The sequence below is a fragment of the Manduca sexta genome, chromosome 27, assembly GCF_014839805.1.
Source record: "Manduca sexta isolate Smith_Timp_Sample1 chromosome 27, JHU_Msex_v1.0, whole genome shotgun sequence".
NCBI lineage: Eukaryota > Metazoa > Arthropoda > Insecta > Lepidoptera > Sphingidae > Manduca > Manduca sexta.
This window is the reverse complement of record NC_051141.1, coordinates 10,660,630-10,687,324: the sequence shown is the minus strand read 5'-3', so window position 1 is coordinate 10,687,324 and position 26,695 is coordinate 10,660,630. Positions and strand designations below refer to the sequence as shown.

Below are 26,695 nucleotides of genomic sequence, written 5' to 3'. Positions count from 1 at the left end.
AAGTCGCTCTGGTACAAAGTGCAAAAGTCAGTTATGGTGTTCTTCCTGAAAAGGCTCATTATGTTCGGTCTACAGCTTTATGACACTTGCGAATTGCGAGTGATTGCGTAGGCAGGTGATAGCGCAGCGAGTTCGCTACTAATTCGCGTCGAGTTCGCTGATAATTGCCTCGCAATTTGCCAATGTGAGACTCCTCTCATTAGCATCTCTCATTCCGAAGTGTCTGGTGAATGAAGACTACTCTACACAGGATATGTAGCATACAGCTTTGGATGGAAAAGCATGCGCCCAATGCCGGACTCCTACAACCAAAACATCTATGTACTTATTCTACTTTCGTTATGTTACAATGATGTAAACCGTTATACATTTAGTATTATGTATTCTATTGTTATATATTTTCTCTGTACAATTATATCGAATAGGTTTTACGTTTACGATTTATTATTTGCTATTAATTCAAGTTAAAATTATATATAAATGTTTCTCCACGACTACATACATGGAGTCAATACGAGACGTGATTAAGTATTCATTTAGGTTAATTATTTCTTGAGAGGCCGTGGCCAAGATTTCTTTTTATAATCGTTTTCACTAACGTTATATATTAGAATGACAACCTAGAGATAGATTTAACGATACGTCATTTCCATAGGTTTTTTTGTTTTCTATTAGTATTAACGATTATAGAACGGTATCTTGGCTACGGCTCTACTATTACTACGTACAACTATTATAATTTCCCCTCTACTAATATTTGCAATAGGTCTATTGTTAACAGTGAGCTCAATTTAAAAGTCATATTCATTACAATAGTATGAGTAAAGTATATCATTAGTTATGTCTAGTATATGTATGTTATATAGTATTTGTTATGTACAGTCTATCCGAATTGGTGTTCCGCTTACAGTGAATTGATAAAGAAAATAAAACTTCATTCGAATGGTGAGTCCAGCACTACATCGCCACTCCTGTTGTTGGACTCCTACAACCAAAATGTATATCTATTACTTGACTATATTTTATGTGTTACGACCTATAGCTATCACGGTTTGTATAGTATCTTTTTTATTAGATTTTACTTCCATTATAATGATCTTGCGAGTATAAATGTATGGTAATTGTTAACGTATGCTATGTCATATGATATTTACTATGAGTACTTATAAATTATTGTGGTTAAAATGCCTTACGATATAATCTTATCTAAAATGTCTTATATTCATTTATAGCCGTAACAAAACCAAAAATTACCGAAATAAAACAGCGAATTATAATTGAATAAATAAGACAACGGAGTAACTATGATTCGAATAAAAAACCGGATCTAATGAATTACGAGCCGGTATTGCTAATTACTCTGTTGCATGTCAGAACTAATACCCCGACGTTAGTATTTGTACCTTCGCAACCACATAATAACCAATCTACCTGCTAATATAAAAATAATTATGATAATCTCAAAAAAATAATTTTTAATTTATTATTTCTAGTGTCTGTTCAGTGGTCGAAATTCGACCGTCGAATATAAAATATTTGTAACGCATATTATATTTTAATTTTATTTTTCCACCTTAACCGTGTGAACTTTAATTATGCGAAATCTGTCACACCTTCAGGCGTGCAATTTGCTTAAAAAGAGGTACAAAGTTTTTTCTTAACGTGTTAAAATATAGATTTGGTCTCTTACCTACCAAAATACTTTTTAAATCTTTAACAACAATCGAATGAAAGGAATAAAACCGTCAATGTTTATTTCGAACGAACAATTTTATACACAATGCTTATAGAGATATGTGGTAACGTAAAATTCCTTTTACTGAAGTTAGGTATTTTTCTAATAGAAAGAATATCAGTGAAATGCTTTACAAACTCTATCGAGAGGAACTAACAACAAACAAGTGTCCAAACAAGTTTATTTGGGCTTCGCACACTCCAATCTATTGACTTTTATATTAAACAAACATAAAGCTAGGCACGATTATAAAACTCTATTCGTTAAAACTGACACACTTTGTTTACTGTTTTCAAAATAGGAATAATTTAGAAAATATAACAATAACTCTGAGCTTTACAAAAATGTATAAAAGACATAATGATCTTCCCAACTGGAAGGGTTTTGTCCGTAGAATTAATAATGAACTTTCTATGCGCTGAAATAGACCGAAAATATTATGCAGTTGAACATCTTTTATAAAAGCATGGGTAAAAAATGTGGTGATTTAAAAAATAAATTGAATGACGAAAGGGGTGAAGTCATTCGCCTGATGGTAGGCATTACGACTACCTATAAATATTAGCAACACTACCCGGAACTTTTAATTACAAAGCTCTGCGTGTCACTATCCTGCAATCGTCACCCTGAGACATTAGATGTTGAGTCTCTTAATGCCCTGTAATGATCATGGCTACAATGTCCTTCTAACCGGTACTCAACACTGTTTGCACAATACTGCTTAGCGGCGGAAATAGACATAGCGGTGGTACCCACCCACTCGGCCTCTTGCATAAAAGAGACCTACCACCTGGTTACATGTTTGGTGATTATTAAAATGAAACCTTTTTTTTTTAAATGAAAATATATGATGTAGAGCATATTTAAATAGAGTATAGCAAATAGAGCATTTGAAAATTAATGATCAAAATTAGTTTATGAGTTCAATTTACATTTTAAATGATTTTACGAGACTACTTGTGCCCGTAGTTTCGTCTATGTAGATGTATAAACTCTTCCCGTAGTATTCTCGTGTATTATGTTCTTTACCTGTTTTTTTAGTCCGATATCCAGCGACATATTTTCATTACTAAGTTCCTCTCGACCGATAACTTGTGAAAATGCTTTAGTTTGTAATTTCAGTAATGTCGCGTAAAGATTTCACTGGTTGTTCAATTCAAGTTGTGGGTTCGAATAGTATTAAGTAAATACTATGTCTTATGGAGTACAGACCTTTTTTATGAATCCAAAAAGGCAGTGTATCTCTCGATTTCGTTTATTCCCCTTGAAACCCAAAACTATTAAAGGCTATCGAGCATTGGAGGATGAAGTCACGAACTGCCTGCACTACGTTCGAGGCTAACCTCTCATGTGAGTACAAAATTATGAGCCACGTCGTCCGGTTCAATTACAGTTAACAGCACTCTTACGCCTTAGTACTCCACGGTTTGTATTTAATTACTTTATATTTATTAAAGCTTAAAATAATTTTATGAATTAAGATGTTATGTTATTTAAATAAAAATTTTAGTCATTATATAATTATGTTATAATATGAATAGAGTCATAATTAATTCATTTCAGAATGACTAACAATAATTATAATCAAACAAAAATATTAATAAAATTAATTTTATACGATAATATTTTTATATATTTAATACGTATTCCAATTCTGTTGAACATGATTATTCATCCTATTTTTATTTAACACTACCGCCCCATAAACACCATGAAAAAATCATGGATACATACATCATTACCAAACTGACAGGCAAAGATTAGGAAATGTGGCAGGGCATTTGGCCTTCGAGCAATACCCCTAGCTACTCAGAATATACCGCCTCACGTTGCTTTTTGTAAGACAGTCGTGTCCCAGTCCCCGGACGAGTGGGCCTATTCATGTTAGAAAGAAGATGTACCGTGAGTTTCTACCATATTCATTACAATAAACAAATAGTGCGTTTACACAAAAATAACACGCCATATGTGTAGATGTTTTAAAAACTTCACGTTTAGGTGTTTAGTAAAAAACCATTTCACCCAAACTGATTGCCAGCTCAAACTGATTCTATTATTCAAAGTTCAAACTAATTTTATGCAACACTGAGATTTGGGAGCAGTAAATTGTAGTTAGAACTAGGAAATTCTAGTTGTAACAAAGGTATTCGGATTATACTAGTTGTAACGAGGCGAACCGCGTCCTAAGTAAAAACTGTATTCTAGTGGCTCTATGTATACAGGATGTAACATTATGCTTCTTTTGCTAATTATATCGTCAATTCATAAGTTACGATAAACTTTAAACTGTTATCAAACTTTCCCCATGGAATTAGTTAGACATAAAATATATCAAATAAAGATACCTCAATGTGCTCAAGATATTGACTTTAAATGTAGATTAGAATCAAAATAAAAAAATTAAGTACGATGATTTCATTCGAAATTATTTTTTTAATCTTACTCTTTCGGTTACATAGAATTAATACAAAATACATTACAATTACAATATTAACGGCGTATTATTTCTTTTCCTATATGGGGAATAAGTGTACCTCTTTTAACTGTATATTAGTAGACACCTTAAAACTGAATATTTTTTGTCAACTGTACAACAGATATAATCTACTATGTACATACTATAATATGTTTTCCATAATTTTTCATGTTATTGGATAAATTAAAATCAGCAATAAGTAAATGTATCTATTTAGTTATAAAAAAGTCATGAACTATGTATTTATGGTTTGTATCTTAAAAGATTATCATGTTATTTAATATACTATAAAATAAATAATATTTAAATTATTAAGTTGTGTCTCCTTATCTAAAATAACATTAATACTAGAATTAAAGAAAAAATGTTTATCCTTAAAATACTCCTATTATATCTAATATTATAAGTTTTGTTAGCTGCTATTTACCACATGACTTAAACTTACATATAATATACTTAGTACCTATAAGTCCCGTTTCTGATAAAATCTTAAACGTTTTTTTTTATATAAAACTCTAATATTATTATAGAAAAATAGTCTTTATATTCCATGAACATTACCTTAATATATGTACATTAATAATATAAACACGACACTGCGCAAACTATTAGTCTTCCAGTTTACACCAGATCGTCTTCATATTCGTATCACATAATATCATTAGAGTTAAACATAGGCGGTGGTGGAGCCGCAATGTAATAACGCATGGGTACCGATTCGTTGACAACAGTAGAAATGGACGCGAGGGGGGTCGGTGGGTCGAGGAGAACGCGCACCGTTTTCGGCGGCGCAGGCGTCGGCTGGGCGCATTGTTAGCTCCCTTTGGACACGAGCTGGTAGGGCGCGTGGATGGTGGCCACGCTGCCCAGCTCCGTATGCCCCAGCAGCTCGTCGGGGTGCTCATGTTCGCGCTCGCGTCGCTTCTCCTCATTGGTGTAGTAGTGTGCAGCGCGGCGCCTCGTGCAGAACAGCGCCGCAGCCACGGCTGCAAGCACCGCCACACACAACAACATCAGCCCTGCGATCACGCTCATCTGAGCTTCGTGCGTGGTCGGGCACGGATCAAGTCGATCGAAGCTCAATTCACCGAAGTTAGTCCCGTGTAATCTCATGGGCGAATAACACTTTAACTGCCGTATCGTGCCGTTGAGCACGGTGGTCGCCATGTACAGTAGCATAGTGACGGCCCCGCACTGGTCGCAGTGCCAATGATTCTTATACAAGTTCACCTCGGCTATCGCTTCTAGCCTCTGCAAGTCCTGTTCGTTCAATGTTTGCAACTTATTGTGCGATATATCCAACCGCTGCAAAAACTTTGTCTTCGATAGAAGTTTGTATGGGAAAGTTGTTAATTTATTCCAAGATATGTCTAAAGCTACGAGATGCTCATTGTAAATGAAAAAATTTGGAGGTAATTCTTGTATAGATAAATTCGCCAAACCCACGCCGTGAATCTCCGGTAGAATTTGTAGTACGATTGCAATTTCGTTTAATGGTAAGTTATTACCTCCAAAGTTTATAGTTTTTAAAGAATCGACCACAGGTGCGAATGTTTGCAAATGGAATCTGTCGATTTTATTGTGACTAATGTCCAAGTGTACAAGGGCGGTTAAATTGGTGAGCGCTGCTGGCGCCAGCAGGGCGAGACGATTACGTGCCAACGTTAATACACGGAGTTCTTGATTTCGCCCGAACATGTTGTCCACAACCACCGATAACTGATTGCCGTCCAATTTTAGTTTTTTTAACTTTTTCAAGCTTATAAATTCGTCGGAGGTCAAATATTTGAATTGATTTTCTCCCAAATCCAATTCCTCGAGGTGAGGCACCAGATGATAAATTTGTGTATTTATTCTTCTCAATAGACATCGTCTACACTTAAACACTCTTAAATGCTGTACATCCTTGAACACTTCCGGATTTAAATCAGCTAAAGGATTCTCACTTAGATCCAAAAAAGATAATTTCGCTAACATTCTGAAAAGCCTTGGCACCAACGTAGAGATGCGATTGTTTGCCAAATTCAGCGCTTTCAGTGAAGTTAGATGTCTGAAAGTTTCACTTGCCATTTGCTCTATGTTGTTATGGTCGAGATATAAATCTGTAAGATTTAAAAGGCCTCGGAAATTATCAGCACCAATACTTGTCAGGTTGTTGTGTGTAAGATTTATAAGCCTTAAGTTTTGCAGGCCCCAAAAGGAATATTGTCCGATTGAAGGGACGTTTGAGTTTACGATGTGTAACTCAAGGAGATTGGCGAAGGGCGTGGGCTGCGTGAAAATGGGCCCGATCGTAAGGAAGTTGGGGTGACCCGGAGGAGCAGATATGATAATAACATGTGCGCTGCGATCGATGTAGTCCACGGGCACGATGTGCATGTCACCACGGCTGCACGTCACACGCACCATGCTGCCCTCCGCCGGGTCAAACGTGCTCTTACACGAGCATTCATCAGGACACGTGATTTCTGCTCCGCGGACACTCTCAGATAATGATATTGCCAGCAGCACTGACGTCAGAATCCAACCCGTTGGGTTTCTGAAACAATAAAAATAATAACATTGTATTTTTATTTTTCCAAAAGTAATAATATTTTGCTTACATAAAAAACATAATATTATATGTCATAACTTATTTGCTAGTTTGTTCAAAATGTTTTGGTTTTACATTAAACATTTAAGTAGAACCATACAAACACATGTATTTATTTGTTAAAAATACAATAAATTTGGGAGCATTCATGTTTTGGAGCAAAAAAGCCCAAATTCTGTGAACTAGGAACGAGATTAGAGTCTTGTGAAATATGCGCCTCGCTTTGTCTGCGGAATCCAAACCCCCTGAAAAATAACACGCAGATAACAAAAGGCATTTTGACGGGAGTAAGCGTCATTCATTACGCGAAACTCCGAACTCTGAATGAAATTCTCTGCCTATATAAATTTTAAAATGAATTTAAATAAAGAGACTTAAGATAAATTTAAAATGAAATTACTTTTTACATTGCAAAACCCCGCTTTTACAAAAAATATCGCACATTTAACATGATTTTTTAAAAGAATAAGCAATATTGGAACGGGTATATGTCCGAAACGTATCGGAAATATAAGTAATTAGCTTTTGCTCGTGGCTTCGCCCGCGTGAAGGAGTGTTTCGGGATAAAATTCCACTGTATGATATACGTCTTGCTACATATTTTCCCGGTACTGATAGGTTCAAACTAATTTTATGCCCATAGGGGTTGAATTTATCAAAATCCTATTTAAGCGAACGTCTTCATCATAGTAGCTCCAATCTTTAATTTCAGTTCAATAAGTCGAAAATCTAAGAAGATTTATACAAACTTTCATCCCCTATATTATCCCCTTAGGGATGGAATTTATCAAAATCCTTTCTTAGATGCCTACGTCATAGTAGCTTTATGCATGCAAAGTCTCAGCCCAATCGGTTTAAAATTGACAAAGTTTCATACAAACTTTCATCCCATATTTATCCCCTTAATTAATCAAAATCCTTTCTTAGCGGATGCCTACGTCATAGCATCTACCTGCATGCTAAATTTCAGCCCGATCCGTCCAGTGGTTTGGGCTGTGCGTTGATAGATCACTATGTCAGTCAGTCAGTCATCTTTGAGTTAAATTATATTTAGAAGTAGGGAATGATGTACATATTTTTTTTGGAAGGGCATTCCCTTCCAAAAAATTAATGTAAATCAAACTTTACCTAATTATTAATTAACAAAATCTAAATTTAAATTAACTTTAAAGATTTAACTCTCAGAAAATAAGAAAGAAAAATTGATTTTAGCAGTATACCCCCATTAACATTTTCATATTACTATTAACCATCTCACGTGGTTTAACCATTATTTTCTTTAAATTTATTTCTGGATATTTCATAGATATTATTTTATATTTTATTTTTTATTAACTTCATAATCATATCTTACAACCAAGAACACTAAGTTCTTAATTAAATAAATTTATATTAAGAGTAGTAAACTCACAAGACTATAATATAATCAGAGTTATTAAAAAGTCTGTTTTGTGGCAAAATGAGCATTCTCGGAAAGATATTGCACGCGCTCATTCTATCACTTTACAAGTTCGTCACATGAAATCCCTGTTGGTGACACAATCGATTTATATTCGATGAAACCTATCTTCAACCTGTCACAAGTTCGGGAACCAAGATATCACATTTTAAGCAAATGTCAAAAAGATTTTTATGTTCATTTATTTTCCTCTTGTTTCAATCTATTGTACATAGGTACGTATAGGTACGTACGTACGTACGTACTTTCACAAAGCTTGCTTTGCCATTTTTGTAATGATGTGCATAATCTTTTTCAAAAGAACATTTTAATTAATTCTATTTCGACACTTCATGGTCTTATAAATTAATGTAAAATAAATAATAAATAACTATTTATTTACACATAGATATGTCTACTTAGTTCTAAACGACATATAAGATTCTATCGGCAATAGCTAAAAACCATTTTGCTAAAACCAGCATTCAAATAAAATAATTGAAATCCACAGAATGCCACAATAAAGTTTAGAATGCCACAAGAACATAAAAGAGGCTAATCCTAGAGAACTCTTCATTTTGTAGCTCAAGTAAATATAACAAAGTAATATGACAATGTTATGGATAGTGTTATAACCGGCCCCGCAGGTGCTAAAAACTCATAAATTCAACGACAATTTTATATGGAGCTCCAAATTCTTTTAAAATACGGAACCATTTTCTAAGATAAATATTGAACTGTAATTTTTAAAGGCAGAAAAACAAACACTTTCCCATAAATTTCTCTAGAGAGTCGACCGCACGGAAACGCCGACAGAATATGGATCGGGTATTTAAAAGGCCATCTAGGTGCCAGAGGCAATCTTATTATAGACTTCAATATGTTTCAGTATGCGATGACATGCGCTCTAAAGGGAACTTCCAGCGAAATTCTAATTAAATACTCATAAAAATGTATATGTATGTACCGATATGTTTACATTTAAGTATTTGTTTTCAAGTGTACATATCTAGTCATGTATTGTAAAAAGAAACTTTGTTTTTAAATCTTGTTAAATCTTAGTAGAGTTAGAAGACATCATAGATTTTATCCATAAATAAGAAGTCGTATTAAAACCACCATTTAACGAATAAGCAATACTTTAAGCCATTTACATTTTTCTATTTCAAGGGTTTCGAGTGCCCAAAGCGCTCACCTGAAAGTCCGGTGTGTTTGTATAAGCCAGCCCTGCCAGGGTAACAAAAATGGAGTTAGGATAAAAAAAAGGTTTTGTATTTATTTAAATTAACAGGTGTTGCTAGATTTGAAAAAATGAATTGTAGTTAATCAAGATGATTTTCATCATCGCAACATCGTTAATAAATTTATAAATGAATTAGCATGCAATTCTTTATTTCTTTATGTTACCTGCACACTAATGTCGTTTCGAGCAATATCAATAAATAATGAACGGTATATTTTAAGACTGAATAAAAAACCCTGCTGAGAATCCCGGCAAATAATTTAGGATTTCAAAGGAGCATTTAATCAATTTTAAATAATGTTAAATACTTTTCCGTGTTGCTGTAAATTGACTTTATTTATTTAGCTAAAAATCTTTTCATCTCTTTCTGTCAAACGTTTACATACGCGGAGTTTTATTTTCTATATACCATAATATTACCATACCATAATATTAAAGATTTTCGTTACCTGGTATTAATAAAATAATATTTTAGAGACGTAGACGTATACATTCTCAATAATTGAGGCCGCGCATATAACATGGCGAATTACTTGTCACGTCAAACTGCTGAATAATCCGATTCCATGATCGTACATCAATATACATATACGGATATATTGATGAATGTACACACATTAACGGGTCATTTAACAACGATTGCTCTTCCGTCGGTGTCAGCGGGTAAATGAATGGAATACGAATTTCCAATATGGATCAACAATGTTTGTACTAATCGTTCCAAATAACATCGTAAAATGTGCAGATATCCAAATGTACCTCCATAGCCTCTACATGTATCATAAATCAAGGCAGACCAAATTTTCACCGCGATAAAGTCACTCCTCAGTGTTTCGCCAATTTCGAAATTTATTTATACGAGCACTTAATAAAAAGTTATTAAATGTGTAAGTGTAAGTGCACAAAATGTATTTATTCTAAATTTGTTTGATAACACACATTACAAAATATTAGTTACCCTGTAGGTTGATTCCCTATGCCACTCGCGATAACACACCGTAAACGCGTGTTGTCAAAACAAGCTCTAAACACAAACGCGTTTCATACACGCGCCACGATGCGTAATTGAAAAATAGGTATTGTGTATGCCATACGATAGGTTGTCTATGCTTAATATTTTTATATTACGGTGTGTTAATGCGTTCAGAAATCTTTCATCCCCTCGAATCGGCAAGTATCGGTTTTTGAAAAGGCTTTTTTGTTTGTATTCGTGATATTAAATGATGTAACTCGAATAAATCACTGCCAAACTTTATTTAATCCCATTTTTGTATATACTTAAATGTAAGAAACATGAAAGGAATATAAAAATAATTTAAAGAAATTTCTGTAGACTGTGATTGTCTTCAAACGAAAAAATATTACTTCAAAATGATTGTCAAATGTCAATGTCATAGACTTATTTACTTGATTTGTTTACTAAAGCCACATTTTAAAAATTGAATTGAATTGATATATTTAATGCTACTGAAGATTTTACACGAATGCTGTTATATGAGTAATAGTAAATGCTGTTGTGCTAATGCAGTTTGTGCAAAATTGTTAAGGCATTAACTCATTTTTTTTTTATTTAGTTAAATAATGTGACGAGGATGCCGTTTATCTGATGATAAGCGATACGACCGCCCATAAACAGTTACAATGCCATCCCGGAACTTTGAATTGCAAAGCACTATGTGACGTTCCACAGTAGGTTTTCAGAATGAGACAAAGATTTTAAGTCTTATAAAGTAATTACGCTAGTTACAATTTCCTCTAAACTGGTACACATCAGTGCATGGACACAGTTTAACTTGGCTATAGAAACAGACATTGCCATAGACACCTTATAACTATCAAGACAGACATTCACATATAACAGACTTACCACCAATCATTAAAATAAGTGTATATTGCCTATTAAACATTATTTTTAAAAATTTATAGCTCTATTACCTAGTAACTTCTATTAGCCGCTCAACCGACATTAATCTTTTTGGAATAAAAAGTACTCAATTCAATCCACAGCTCACTGTCTGAGTACCATATTTCATACACATTCATTTAGTTATTAAGGTGAAACTGATTAATTAACAAACATTCAAACTCATGTATAGAAATTTTACTTATGTTATCTAAGACTGAACAACAAATAAAAAATAAAACAAAGATAATGTGTTGTTAAAACTGAGTATATTTTACTATTATTTATTTGGAATATCTTGCATTACATTCACTATCCTGTAAAAGTAAATAATTTTATTATTACATTTGATATTATCAGTTTTGTTAACATTAGTATTCAATGTAAGATGCCTTTGGTCTCCTAAAATAAAAAAGGAAGTGTTTGTACAAACAATTTTAGATTCAACATGATTACATACTTTTGTATGTAATTGTTTAAAATGATTGGGATTACCTACATGAAATTTTTGCTTTGTTTCTCTGGATCGATATTCACATTTTGAAGATTTTGATATTTAATTTAAAGCTGGCTAAGCCCTTGATTAAGACGTCTACCAATTACTTATAACAACAATAATGTATAACTAGTAAAAATTTCTTCAATAATCTTTATTGTTATCAAACTTTATAGGTACAAAACTTTCACCACAAAGAAACTACATAATATTAATTGTAATGTACATAATTAAGAAAACATTGTTTAAAAAGATACCTTCATTCGTGTTTTATATTTGTTTGCCTATCTATTTACTAATAGAAATATTACATCGAAGTAATGAAAAATAAACTTGATTGACCTCAATTGTTGTCAAAAGTCGGGTTGCCAGTAGTAAAGTAGCTTATTTTTCACCGCTGAGCCCATAACACAAATTTGACTATCAAGATACAAAAACATAGGTTTGAATATTAATTCGATCATTTAGGATTTATGTTTGTTTTGTTTCTGATAAGGTAGAATATTATATTTGAGTTTTCACGATGTAAAGAGGATACTATCGTCAATAGAAATTATACAGTCGTTGTATCTAAATAATTAATTTGTCTAAACGCGCATAGACGCGCTGGATTGCCGCACGTTATTTTGACAATTCGTAACATGCCCGTAAGGCGGATGTGTCACACCTCATCGTGTTCATGAAATGTCAAATTAGCATCCAGAATACTCTTACACAGTCATAACACGAAGTTAACGAAACACGCCGTGTTACAAGTTCGACATTGTCGTAGAGAATCATGCCCCTGGAGTGAAATCATGTCAACGTGACTTTTTGACGATGCTCAAAGTCAACGGCAAAATTACCGAAACGAAAAGTCCCTCCCAATTCCAAATAACATAGATAATATATTTTGTTATGAATATTAATAAGGAGTTCTAAAGATTCGATATGATAATTATTTTGATATCAAATGACAAAGTCACGATAATATTCTACGGTTCTAAAACGAGACGGCGAATAGCTTTGCTAAAATACACGTTTTTTAAGTATATTGGGGAGACTATGGAAACTTTTATAAAATAGCCCTCAAGCATAAAAGTCCATCAGCGCAGAAAAGGTCTACATACTTAGTTGTAAATTGCAAACATATTTAAGACGATAACTTTTCCTAATCGGATTTTAAAGAACCAAAGCATTTAATCTACGCTCAGGTATATCCTGTCCATCTGTGAAAATTGTATGTAAGTCTGTTCAGTACTTTCGGAAATATGCGCTTACAAACCAAGAGAAAAACAGACAACAAATAATTCTAGAAATTGCTGGTTTTTGTTATATTATACGAATAAGAAAAACTTTAGACAGCACCTTTCCCTTTTATTACTTTTCTCTCGATTTATAATAAAACAGAAGAACATGACATGTGTGTAAAATGCCATGTTCTTATGTTTTATTATATTATGAAGGTATAGATTTAAGAATATTTGAATTTTGAAATACCATAACGCATGAATTCGTCATAATATTGTCTTTGCCTAAATCATTCAAATAATTATAGTGCCATAGAAGTGATAAAACGAGATGAATTGGACCCGTGGTCATCGTCCGCACGAACTTCGTACCCTAAAAACTTCGATTAAGTAATTTTCTAACTCATACAAAACTTTTCTCATTATAAACTTGCGCTAGAGTTGTTATTATGATATTGTTCATGTTTATGAAATGGTTACTGCCATTTAATTGATTTTAAAGCATTGCGAACTAATTTATTTAAATAGGTAACGTAGGTGATTTACACATTGTCAACACAAGGTGTATGGCAGGTCTTAATGCCCATAGATATTCTTAACGCAAAGGTTAACTACCTATGGGTGGTGTATAGATATAGAGGTGAAGAAATATTTATTAAAATAATTCTAATAAGAATAAGAAAGTGAACTTCACGATATCTAATTATAAAATAATTTACATAAACCTAGTAAATACATTATTAATAAAAATTCACGACAGCCTACTGAGGAATGGAACGGTCGACCGAGACAATGTCCACAAGTTCAAACCCAAGGCACACACCTCAAAAATTTCGCGGTTGCGTGTGTATTATCAATTTATATATTTCGCTTTACCGGTGAACAAAAATATTGTGAGGATACCTTAAGATTTCACCATAGGAATTTCGAAGTTATGTGAAATCTGTCAGTCCACACCAGGCCAGCGCGGTGGACTATGGCCTTAAACCCTCTTAATAATAGAAGAGGTCTGTGCTTTTAGCAGTAGACAGTATATAATATAGGGCTGGTATTATGTGAATGCTGATTCGTGAATACAAATATATACTTAAACAAGACACATAAATGGATACACTAAATGTTAGCATGAAGATGATGCTCCTTAAGGTAACGGCTGCCGAACTATCATTTTAAAAACCGGCCATCGGGAGAAGGATCTAACTTCGAATGGGACTGTGTTCCAAAAAAGACTGGATAAGATAGCGAAGGAAGAGTAAACGAAATCGGAGTAATGAGGAGGACTCTTCAGAAGATTTCTAAGAAGCATAGGTTCCCGTCATGACTATTGCAACCGTAAAATAGATGGAGGCCAAATAAGTGCAAGGGAAAGGAGACATAATAAAAGAGAACAGCGTAGTTATGCTCGTAACTAATGGTAATGATGCAGGTAATTATACTTTTGCAATAATTGTATTATGGTTTGGTTGCTTCATATTTAATTTCAGACTCGACAGTCGTATCGTAATAATATATTTACATCAATTATTTTTCCGTGCTGTAACGCAGAGGAAAGTAGTATCAATTATTCATAATACAGTAGTATTTTTATTGATAAAGTTTTTGAATGGAAAATAATCATATTTATTTTACTTGCTCAAAATGTAAAATTATTTTTTATGTAATTCGATGACACGTATTATTGGGAATTATAGTAAGATAACGGCACCCTTGATGATTCACCTGATTAAAATTGTTCCGTGAAAAGAATATAAACTTTTGATTCAATTACAATATATTTAATAATAAAATTACCAACAAAAAATTGACGTATATTTTACAATATAGCAAGAAACATTTTTTTTTTCTAAATCATAGCTGGTGGGTCGTATAAGGCACCTGAGTGATCTACATCAGCCGCAATATGATATTTACGTAAGGATGTATATTATAGACATTTAAGTATTACTCTTTTCTTATGGTTTTATTTCCAAAAATGCTTTGAAGTAAATAAATCAATTACAAACTTGGTCGTGGCCTAAAAGTATTCAAAATAAAATTTATATGGAAACGATAAATAATTGACTGAATAAAAAAAAAGTCACGTATGTAGTGAAATATTTGGTAACAATGTAACAATAAATCAGGGGTATTTTCGGTCATTGTCTCTTTATTTTTATGAGAAAACTTGTGGTGGGCAATATGCCTTGAGTGGGACACTTCACCTAGGTTCAGTAAAATCTTAGGTAACAATAAGCAAAAAATAATAAAACTTACCTAAAATTCAATGCAAAATAAATTAGGTATGTTGTTGCAATAATAAAAATAATGCAATGCGTTAAATTTCTATTATTTTAAAAAGACACGACTTAAAACTGGGCGGTAATAACTCACCATCGGGTACCTCAGGTGTTGGGCAGCGCAGCTCTTCATAAAGTAATGTTCAAAATATTTTAAATTGATCTCAACAAATACATAGTGAGCGAAGTAACGTTTTTTTTTTTAAATCTTTAGTTCTCGTATTGACGCTCGGCATCTGAGGGACAAAGTGAGGGTGAGCATAACGGAGAGTATTTAATACTGGCGTATACACTTGTGATGAAACTGTTTATATCGGTATCGTGACGTGTTACGAAAGGAGATCAAAATGTAAGTGAGTGAAATTGAGCAATTAAATTTTATAAATGGAAGTTTAGAGGACAAGGAAAAGATGAATTCAATTAATAAGGAAAAACATATAAGATATGTGAATGTCGAGGTTATAATTGAGAAAGGTGTATAGAAAAAGAATACACAAGTACTAAGCTGATCAAAAGTGGATTTCGACCAAGATAATAAATTATGTCATTGCTATGGCGGGTAAAGTATAGTGAACATGTATTCCATACAAAACGCTTGAACTAATTAAACGTAAGCATTTTTAATCACACTCGTTGTTGCGCGGTTTACAAAATTTCCAAATAATAAAAAACAAATTGACTTTTAATAGTTTACAAAACAAACGCAATCTGTTTTAATTTTATAATTTATGGTAATTGTGTTTAATCTGCGCATCGGTTATTGTTGCTGAATAATGACGTGTTGGTAAATACTATTAAAAGTGTATTTCACCTAGGGATGTGTTTATTGACTTCTTAGTAATCGTATTGACGCAGAGCACTTTATGTCTCGACTCTCATGTGTGGAGTAAGTCGTGCCTCACGTCCATTAAACCGGTAAATCGTTTCCCAGGCCACGGCCATTGTCCTCACTTTTATGGGTAAACGGAATGAAATACATACCTAATTATGTGTTGATTTATTTTATTTACTGTAGTTGGTGCGACTTCAACCTCTTTATAACGCAATTTTCTGCATTATAAATATACCAAAATTACTCTAGCGATCTATAGAACCACCTGTACAACGCCAGCGCCACCTACTTAAAAATCAGGTTGACAATTCCAATATTTCTCACGGAAGCACATTGCCGGGATAAAAAGTAGCGTATCTGTTAATCCAAGACTTGGTCTATCCACGTGTCAAATTTCAACCAAATCCGTTAAGCGATTAATGATTTCTTATTATTACGCAAATGTGAGACATTGAAATAAACTCTCGTCATTTCAAAGACTTTGTGGTCACAGGTCCGTTAAGCAAATTCTGTTTACTTCTAACAAACATACAAACATTTTATATTATTAAGAAGTAAGATAAGATACAAAATGATGATTGCTTCAGTGGCGCAATTGTATTCCGTGCGCGACACTATACCCCTCTGAGTTCTCGGGTACAAATCTCGAAGTCGGACAGTGATACTGGTTTTTTGCTAAATTAGTTTGCCTCGATAGAGAATAAATTATTAAAAGGATATAAAAAAATGTAAGCGCGCAATATGAATATTATTCACTGTAAATTGAGTGTTTTATAGAAGTGCAAAAGTGATTCAGTAAACGTTTTCATGCGTTATTTTATTCAATTTATATTTATCTTTACTGGCTAGATGTATATGGTATGGTATAGCTGAACAAAATTTATTACGTAGAATAACATAATCTGGTATAATTTTTAAAGTTGCCTGCCTTTATGGATGTAGCTTATCGTCAGCCAGCGTGAGTCGTAACCGGCATACATAATATAAACTTTAACACATTTGTATGAATATTAGGAAGCGAATCGTTGAGCTAACGTGAGGGATTATTGTGAGATGGACTATTATTCTGTCGTTTTACGAAATCAGCAGACAAATGGCGGCTGTTTTTCGCTAAATTGTTATTCGTATTCATTTTGCTTTTGCGATTATTTTATTACGCGTGTTAAAAAACCCTCTAAAAATTTTGCTCGTGTTTTCCCCGCACATCATGCATCGGGCAGTCATGCGATGGAGTTAAAATGTTATGCATTTAGGGTTTTTCTAAAACTTATTGATTAGTCCGGTCATGTTTCTGACATGTGACAAGTATCGCAGTGTCGTACCCACCTAACAATTACGCGCGTTTCGAAAGAGTGCGTTGAACACTCATCATCTAAACGGCGCCTTAGACTTATCTACATCCTAGTCGTATTGTCTCAAATATTTTTTTATCTCAGAGATAAAAAAGCACATCATATTGATATAATACCATAGATATTCAAATAGTCTTTTTCTATCCGGACAGAACGAAGTGACCAGTCTGCACCTTATGGTAAGCAGAGTCTAATAGAATGCCAACTGACGAAAGATGATTATCCCTTGTGAGTTGACACAATGATGCCGGTGTGTACAACCGGATATACACAGGCTGATCCCGGAACGCGACACACTTTCATGGGCCACTATGGCGGGTTTTAACACCTTGTGTGCGGTGGTCGCTATCCAGGCGGATTTAAAATATATCTTATGACCACTCAGCAAATTGACCGTCGAATAAAACATGGCCTAAAAGTAAGTAGGTGCGTAATATATGTATTCTAACAAAAAATCTGTTTACTAATAAAATCTATTGGCTCTACAAAATTCAAATTGCGGCGAACCCTCCTTCGACTTCGAGAAGAACTTTGTAATAATGTTGACAACTATATTAAATTGAGACTCTATTCACCTCGCTGCACTATTACGCATTAAATTAAAAAAGGGTCGTGGGCATTGAACCTTCGTTATCGCAAATATTTATATCATTTACCATATCACACGCGAGCGCATATATTCAGCGATTTTAAATTACCATTGCAGTCCGTCCAACTAGATAACGGGTAGTAAACCAACATGACATTGAGCGGCTAATTGATTCCACTAGCTGGCATTTATACCTATCATGACTGTACTTGCCTCAAACCCGAAGAGTTCGCGAGAGTACTGTTAAAGTTAATTAAATAGTATTAAGGTAGTTAGATCCTTCAAGGACCTATCTATCTGTAATGTCGTAATAGTTTATACTTTCATAATGAACACAAACGCAGGAAACACGTACTAGGTCTTAGATAAGTACGATAAGTTTTGGTCTGAACATTGCATCATTTTATACCAAATAGGTCTAACTCCTAAATATATTAATAATGCTAAAAATTACAATCCATAGAAAAAAAAGTTTACGGTATTTTACAACGTAAAAACTAACTGACTGATAGTCAAAGGATTGTCACGATGACGAGCATTGGCAGGTCCAAAATGTTCTCAATTGATAGGTCATCCAAAACAAAACGTCCTCTCATACCGAAATGTATTATTTACGTATTGGTGCTTTGAAGCACAGATCGCGCGTTTTCTTTTGGTATTTGCAATGACACATCCCATGTTTGTCTTTATTGTCTATTGTAACGCATAAAATTATTATTTTTTAACTGTCTATATCAAGAGTGATTCGTCAGGGCCATATGATGCGTGCAATTATAGAATATATAATCGCACGCATCATATACGCCAATTACCTATTTACACTATTTACGATAAGATTAATAAACAGCGCGGCATCTCAACTTAGCCTAAAAATCGTTGTCATAATTTATAAAAAAAAATGCGGAAGGAAAATTATTTAGGAACTGCGAAATAAGGCGACAAGGTGAACCAAACAACGCTGTACAAAAGAAAATGGTTTTACAATAAGCTTTCGATCACTACTCAACACTATCGATTAACATTCCAACCTTGCCTTTTTTCTAATATTCAGCGGGGTATTCTTTTATGCAACTAAAAATTCGCATTTATAGCATTCCAATATCCAGATCACTTTTGAAGTGATTTGGATATTGGAATGCTACTATTTATTTTATGAATAAAATACAGGTTTTTACAATATTATTATTATTATACAATATAAGGTGACTGTAGAGGGATGAGAACAAAATGAACCTCAATCACGGGAACCGTTTTTCGTACAACTGTATTCGATACTCGCCGTTGAAGTTCGATTGTACGAATCATAAAGGGCTACCAATGGTCTTTTTTGTATGAGTCTTGAACACAATGAGATAAGACGTTATATAAAGAATCTTGTTCGTGGGCTCAATTGAGGGATTTTATCGTTATTATTTATCTTCGAAACACATTTGTAGGAGCTTCCTTTTATATCACCCTTTATTTTACATGACGTGGTACAAATTGATTTCTCGGGTTCTCGCACGACAAGGGTACCGCAAAAAATACACTATCATAAAAGAACAACCATCCCTCAGTAATGACTGTACATTTACATTTTAAGAATTCTATTTACTATTATTGGCTACCTTTAAACATTGCTATCACTCATATTTAAGAGTAACACAATTGTAAAAATGTCTACATGCGAGTACATTCTTGTAATACGCATCCATTTCGTATTATATGTGATAAATCACAATATATTGAAATCAAATTTATCTTTATTTATTAACTGTATGTCAAAACTTTTATTTCATAAGTAATTATTAATAAAACTTAGAGTGTCGGATAGCCTAGTCATACAGTATCTGCTATCCACTAATGAAAATATCTTTAACTACTTACATACCTATACATTTGTTTATACCATGTAAAAATACTACAATACGATCCTAAACTTACAACTTCACAATAACAGTATATTATTCTTAACAGAAACCAATTTTAGCACATTTCGTCGCATTGTTTATATATGTGTATATTATAAAGAGCAAACTAGAACATAACCTTCAGACAAAGAACGGCTTTAAATCTTCTATAGTATTCTTATCATTCAAAATACGTTTAAAAATCCTATTTTATTAGAATTGTATTGTGTCTCGCCCTCCTCAATAAAATCCAGTTTGTAAACATTAAAAGAAATATTCCAGGGTACACAGCTGCAATGCCAAATCCATTCAATTCGAAATCTCCAACAGTGTTCCAACTATGACAATAAATTTTATTTTGATATAATAACGACAAGCACATCGAAATACGAATTTAGTAAGCAGAGTGGACTATTTGCGCAAAAAATTAGGGGAGATAAACAATAATTTATCCCGCGGTCCGTTCAATGGCTATGATTTTTGTATTCCAACTGAGTTTGCTTTTAAGAGCGAAAACGAGATGCGTTATTTTAAATGCGCAGTAATTTTGAGGTGAGTATAAAAGGCTTCACTTATTATAAAGGACATTCGTGACCTCTACCCGCACTCCCCAATATCATACCTGTTTGTAAATGAATGCGAACAGCTGTAAAGTAATATATTATGCAAACACATTACACGCGTATATTGCTTTTTTTTACGATAATAATTTCTTAAGCTTTTTATTCAACGTATCGCGAGGGCCGACGTCTATTCAGAACACGAATCAAAAGAGTTTTAAGTTAAAATCACCTTTAGTAACTATAAATGAAGCCGCCACACGAACGAATGCTCATCGAATATTTAAACACGGGCATTCCATAAGGGCGTCCGCATTCACTAACCGCTAACTGGCGATTCGTATTAATATTCAAGAAACGTTTTTATAAGGAATAAAAGTTATTACTGGCGCGTTGAGCGGGTAGCTCTACATCGGCAGAACCGGACTCGACGTTCTCAGCGGATAGGGCGCAGTCGCAAGGGACACTCCGACTGGTCTGACCGAAGCCTCTCTAATAGAAATACCGTTGAGGGTTGAATTACGAACATGCAGAATATATTATCCGCTGGAGACGGTTTCACTTCTACCTTGTTTGTATAATTTGCATTATGTGACTGCAATGTATATTAGGTACAGTAAATTAATGCACTGCCATGTCTATTGAGCTAAGTTACAAATACTATAAATCAAGAGCCATTTTATTTCTTTTTAACAAAGTGAAAAGGCACCGTGATGGGTTTCGCTCCAATAAAATTAATCTAGGATATTTATCAACGGTACAAGCAATATGTATAAATGTTGGCATTTGTATTAATGACGTTTAATTCTTATGGAGATGCCTTTGAAATAAATATGAATTAAGTAAATGTGGTAGAATAAGGTTAAAAACTGACGGGATATAAAGTCGATGTGCCTTAAGTGGCAACCGGTATATTTTCTGTTTTAACGTGATTGCTATCGATGCACACCGCATATACATACTTCACCACAACAAAACGAATATTTTATGTTTTCCTTATATATTTTGAATGTACTATTAAGTGGCATTTTCTTATGCTATTAATGGTGAAGGAAAACATCGTGAGGAAACCTGCACATCTGAGAAGTTCTCTATAGGAATTTCGAAGGTGTGTGAAATCTACCAATCCGCACTAGGCCAGCGTGGTGGACTCAGGCCTAATCCCTCTCAGCAGTAGAGGAGGTTCGTGCTCAGCAGTGGGCAAGTATATAATAAAGGGCTATTTAATTATTATTATTATTTACTTAAAGTCTCATTACACTATTTATTCCACGCTCCGAACCGATATGGCTTTATTTCATTAAAACAAAGCCCGCAAATGTGTTTTGGTGTTTCATTTGCCTTTAGTAAAAAATTGAGCGACACGTGACACTTGTTTGTGAGTATTGAATGTAAAATATAAGTTATAATACGAACTGTTTTCGATTAAATATTTATTTTTTTAACAAAACTAGTTGGTTATCTTCCTTTATTTAAATTAATTTATATGTCCAAAACTTTCTGAACTAACCCGTTTGGACAACAACAACAATGTGTATGTAAATTGAAAATGTAAATGAAATGCGCATGATTCGCAAATTGATTTTTTGTGCTCACCAATTCGGAAAAAGCTTTTCCACGACTATTTTCCCACGAAAAGAGATGAAACGGGACTCAGTTTCGTGGGTACCGCTTTAGTACGAAGATAAAAACTTTTAGCACAATACCTACGCAAGTCCCTCAAAGATTTTAACCTAAAATTATCGTCATAGATCTAATTCACATGTCAAACAATTCGTACGTTCCTGTGGTTTGTGTGATCAAAATAAACATTTGCAATTATATCAAGGGTATCGCAACATTTCATTCATCATAATTTATATAATGCAGTGACGATATACATATTACTATATATAAAGCATGGTTAACATTTTGTATTTCTATCGAACATAAAAAATCTGCCAATTATATTATGTTCCATAACGACTACTCGTGTAAAGTGGTTCTTGCGTAATGAGTAGTCTTTATGTTTAAAAAATGTGTCGTACTTGTGGCTGGATATATTTTGTATCCGTCCGGATAACGACCATCATAAGGTATTAAAACCTGTCATAGTGACCAACGCAAGTTAGCCGCGTTCCTGGATTAGCCTGTGTATATCCGATTCCAACAGGCCGGCATATTTGTGTCGACTGACAAGAGATAATCATCCCTCGTCAGCTGGCGCTCTATCTGGACCATACTCCGCTAACCATCAGGTGCAGTAGAATCATTTTTCCGTGCCCGAATACAAAAAAGACATTAAACATAGAACAGAATTTGAACACTTCACACGTTCATTTACATTTTGCATGACGTTTAACTTCAGTAACAACTAAAACAATTTATGTTGACGTAGGCCAGCGTTTAACCCGATTTAAGCACGGTTGTTAGGAAGCATTTATAATCGTAAAAAGATCTAATAACCCTTTCAGAGTCGCCACCGGATTCATAAACGATGTTTGTGTTGGGGCACAATATTGTCCTGAACTAATTTATCTGACGTTTAGTATCGTTCATTTATCTCAAAAAAGCGGCGTATCGATATTTTTAATTTTATTCTTTTGTTACCCTAAAATTAATGATTGTCGCAGAACTATTAGAAAGTCTGATTCAATCTTGAAGGTTTTATTGCCATCAACTCATTGGATGCCGCAGATTTAAAAAAAAAATTCTATATCCATACTAATACTGTAAATGCGAAACTAGCTCCGTCTATTGTTACACTTTCACGGACACACTGTGGAAACGATTTGGATAAAATTTGATAAAATATATTGAGACGATGGGAAAGACTTAACATTCCAGAAACATACATACTCCTAAGGACTTTTATCCCGGAAAATTTCACGCGGGTGGAGCCACGAGCAAAAGCTAGTACTTAATATATTTGTGTTAATAAACAACTCGGCACACTTACTTGTTTCAACATGAACATACATACTTACTTATACAGTTATTATGAATAAATATGGAACAGGTGCCAGCCTCTAGCTCACGGCGTTTTTACATAACGCGAACATCTTAAACCAAACAATCACTTTGGTGTTCCGGCTTCAACTGAGCATAACGTGTGCAAAATATAAATGTTCTACTTACTAAAATTCTTAAACTTATTGGCAAACTAATTAGGTGGTCTTAATAAATTTGGTTTCTCTCAAAGCTTTAGCATACGGCTTCATTGGAAGATTCTAGTTTGCGAGTCCTAATTTGACACTATCAAACGCACATATTGATAGATTTATGTTTGACATTCTTAAGAAATACTGGGCGTTTTACAAACGTGTAAAAAGCAATTTAACAAACTGGCTTAATGAGGGTGTCTAAGGAGGTTTGTTCATAATGATCGTGACAGACTATAAGTTAGGTTTCAAATTTCTTTACAGAAACAATGTACTTAACACGTATACAAAAAATTAAAGAACAAGAAACATAAATAATTCAACAAAATATAAAATAATTCAGATATATATAAAGGAATACTTGAAACAATGTTGCTACAGCTGAGAGATTGTACCATTACTAAACCCTTGACAACGTCGGAATTGTATCCCGCAGCCGCAATCGCGACCACAGCAGGCACTTGAGCAACATGATACAAGTTGATGTTCCTTTTCTATTTCTGTATCTCTTAACTCACAAGCGGTTAGAAAACTTCATCCATCCAATTTCAGAATACGCACTCGTAACCAAATATTGATTCTAATATATCGTAATCTTACACTTACAGTATAAATGTTTGATTTTAAATATTTAAACTGACTAGCATATGTACGAAATATACAGCTGCAAACTGTACGATTGCAGAGCAAATACTTAAAAGCGAATAAATAAAAAAATTCGCAATTTCTTCCCGATTACTGATTCGTTTTAAAACCATAATTTATTTAATGTTTATCTTGTAATGCTCGTATCTACTATCCTGATAATTATTATAAGGTAATAATAAATAATAATGCCAGCATTGTATTATTTACTGCGACACTGGACACAGGCATCCGTTACTATTTTGTGCCAATATTTGAAGCCATGACTAAATTAAATTAAAATTACATTTCCAATGTTTTAGCTAAATTTCACTTTCGCTGTTTCATTACTTTCATTCAGAGATCAAAGGTGACCCTTAAGGGGTACGGTCCATTTCGAATGCTATCGGAATTGAATAAAGCGGATGTTATATAACCCTTTGGAATTGTATGTATTAATAATAGACGTGTTCATAATATGCGTAAAATACTAGTACGTCCATTGCATGTATAATGAAGGATAGAAGTCAGTAAACAAAGGCCTACAGACAATGTATTGTACGTTATGCGTCCAGTCACTAACCAGCTTTGGCAACATTATACTGCTGTAACGTGAACAAATTTCAGTATATGGCTTAGAAACAATTTTATTTTTTACCAAATAGCTTTTGTCCAGGTAGCTTTCATATGTTACTATCTACTATGAATGTTATCTTAAGAATACCTCAACACTATGATATTAAAAAATTCGGTAAACACTTTTGAAAAGAAAAATCAGCAGTATTTGTTAGACTTTTGAATCCGTAAATATGGGAAACGATTCATAATATAAAATCCTTTGAATTGTATTTGTCACAGTGTAACTTCAACAAGTGAAATATTCGTATACTGTAAGGTGGTCACCGTATTAAACTGGATGATCAGCGACTTTTGACGTTCAACATGTTATGTAGGTATATGTACGATTCTTGTAGTGTTTTTTTTCGCCACTGGCTGTACCTAGGGATTTCTATAGGCAACATTTTCTGAAGCTTTACCTCTTAATAAAGTTAGTAAAGAATTTTTAGTAATCATTGGACCACCTTCTTGTTTTAGTAAAATATTTTGAAATCAAGATTATTAAAAACCAATTATCATTAATGAAAAATAGTCTTGAAAAGTATTAAAGCACATTTCAAATAAATATAAACAAGTCGACAAAATCAATTTAAATTGAATAATGAAAGCAATTAAAATTGATTTTACCACAACAGACCGACTGCACATGCATAATAAATAAATTGAGAAACTTTGTTGAAAATATTTAATTTGTAATGAGGTTAATATGATAATTGTTATTATTAAATTACCTGGCTGAATAGAAACATTCAATTGTACAGCGTGAAATTTATAAAAATAAATTTTAGATGGAACATCAGAGGCAGTTAAACCTTAATCGCTATATAATATTATTTATTATTGTCTCCTATATAAAGAACGTTTTCCTGTAAGCTTAAGCGCTCTAATAAGTTAAATAAGCCCACGAAATAGTAAAACAATGACATAAAAAAAATAATTAACTCATATTAGTAAAACAAGAACTTGATTAATAACAGCTCCACAAACCTTTCGTACAATTTAAAAGAAATAGCTATTTTGATTTAGGAAGGCTCACTGTTACGACGTCATTATTCTATTTGTAGACTGCGGCTACAAACATACATATTACATGAGTGATGTTTTGCAATCCCGACACAGACCTCGCTACTATCGCTTAAACATTAACAATCTCTGTTCGCGGAATCCATTATCGACAATGAAATGTGATATATTACGTACATTACGTTATTGTACAACATCGTTAGCGTTTATCATTTTCTTACCTTCAAACTTATTAATATCATTATCACGGATTAATAAAATTCATACTTTAAACAAATCTCTAACTTAAGCGCGTGCTTTAATGATTCTTTCTTGCTGTCTTCCACATTTTTCCTTACACTCTCTCATCTACTTAAGTCTAGATGCTAGGCCAGATACTATTTGTTAATAGTAGGTACTAGAGTGTGAATTTGTCTATAGTAATATATACACGTTATACGTTAAGATAAGTTTAAGTTTTATCAGCGCCTCATTTCTTTTGTTTGTCAGTTTATTTGTATTTAGATACCGACAATAAATTTAGTCTTAATGATTTACAATTTGAAACGAATAAAGTTTATGTGATCCCAAAAAATGTAATAGGTAACGATATAAAAAGACGAGCCCAATACACATAACCAGGTGCGTAGCAATTCTCCTTTTCCACTCAATTACTCACCATTATACGTAAAACAGTGTA

The 26,695-nt window shown here is 33.5% G+C and overlaps 1 protein-coding gene across 1 annotated transcript in view; it reads right to left on the bottom strand.

Annotated features, from left to right (window-relative positions):
* Positions 1–1,920: 1,920 nt before the first annotated feature.
* Positions 1,921–26,695, bottom strand: part of LOC115444935 (leucine-rich repeat-containing protein 15) — a 46,164-nt gene continuing 21,389 nt past the window's right edge. The window contains exon 2 of the mRNA XM_030170935.2: positions 1,921–6,750. Within this exon, the coding sequence (XP_030026795.1) occupies positions 5,025–6,750 (1,726 nt within the window). The 3' untranslated portion in view covers positions 1,921–5,024. The remainder of the gene's footprint in view (positions 6,751–26,695) is intronic.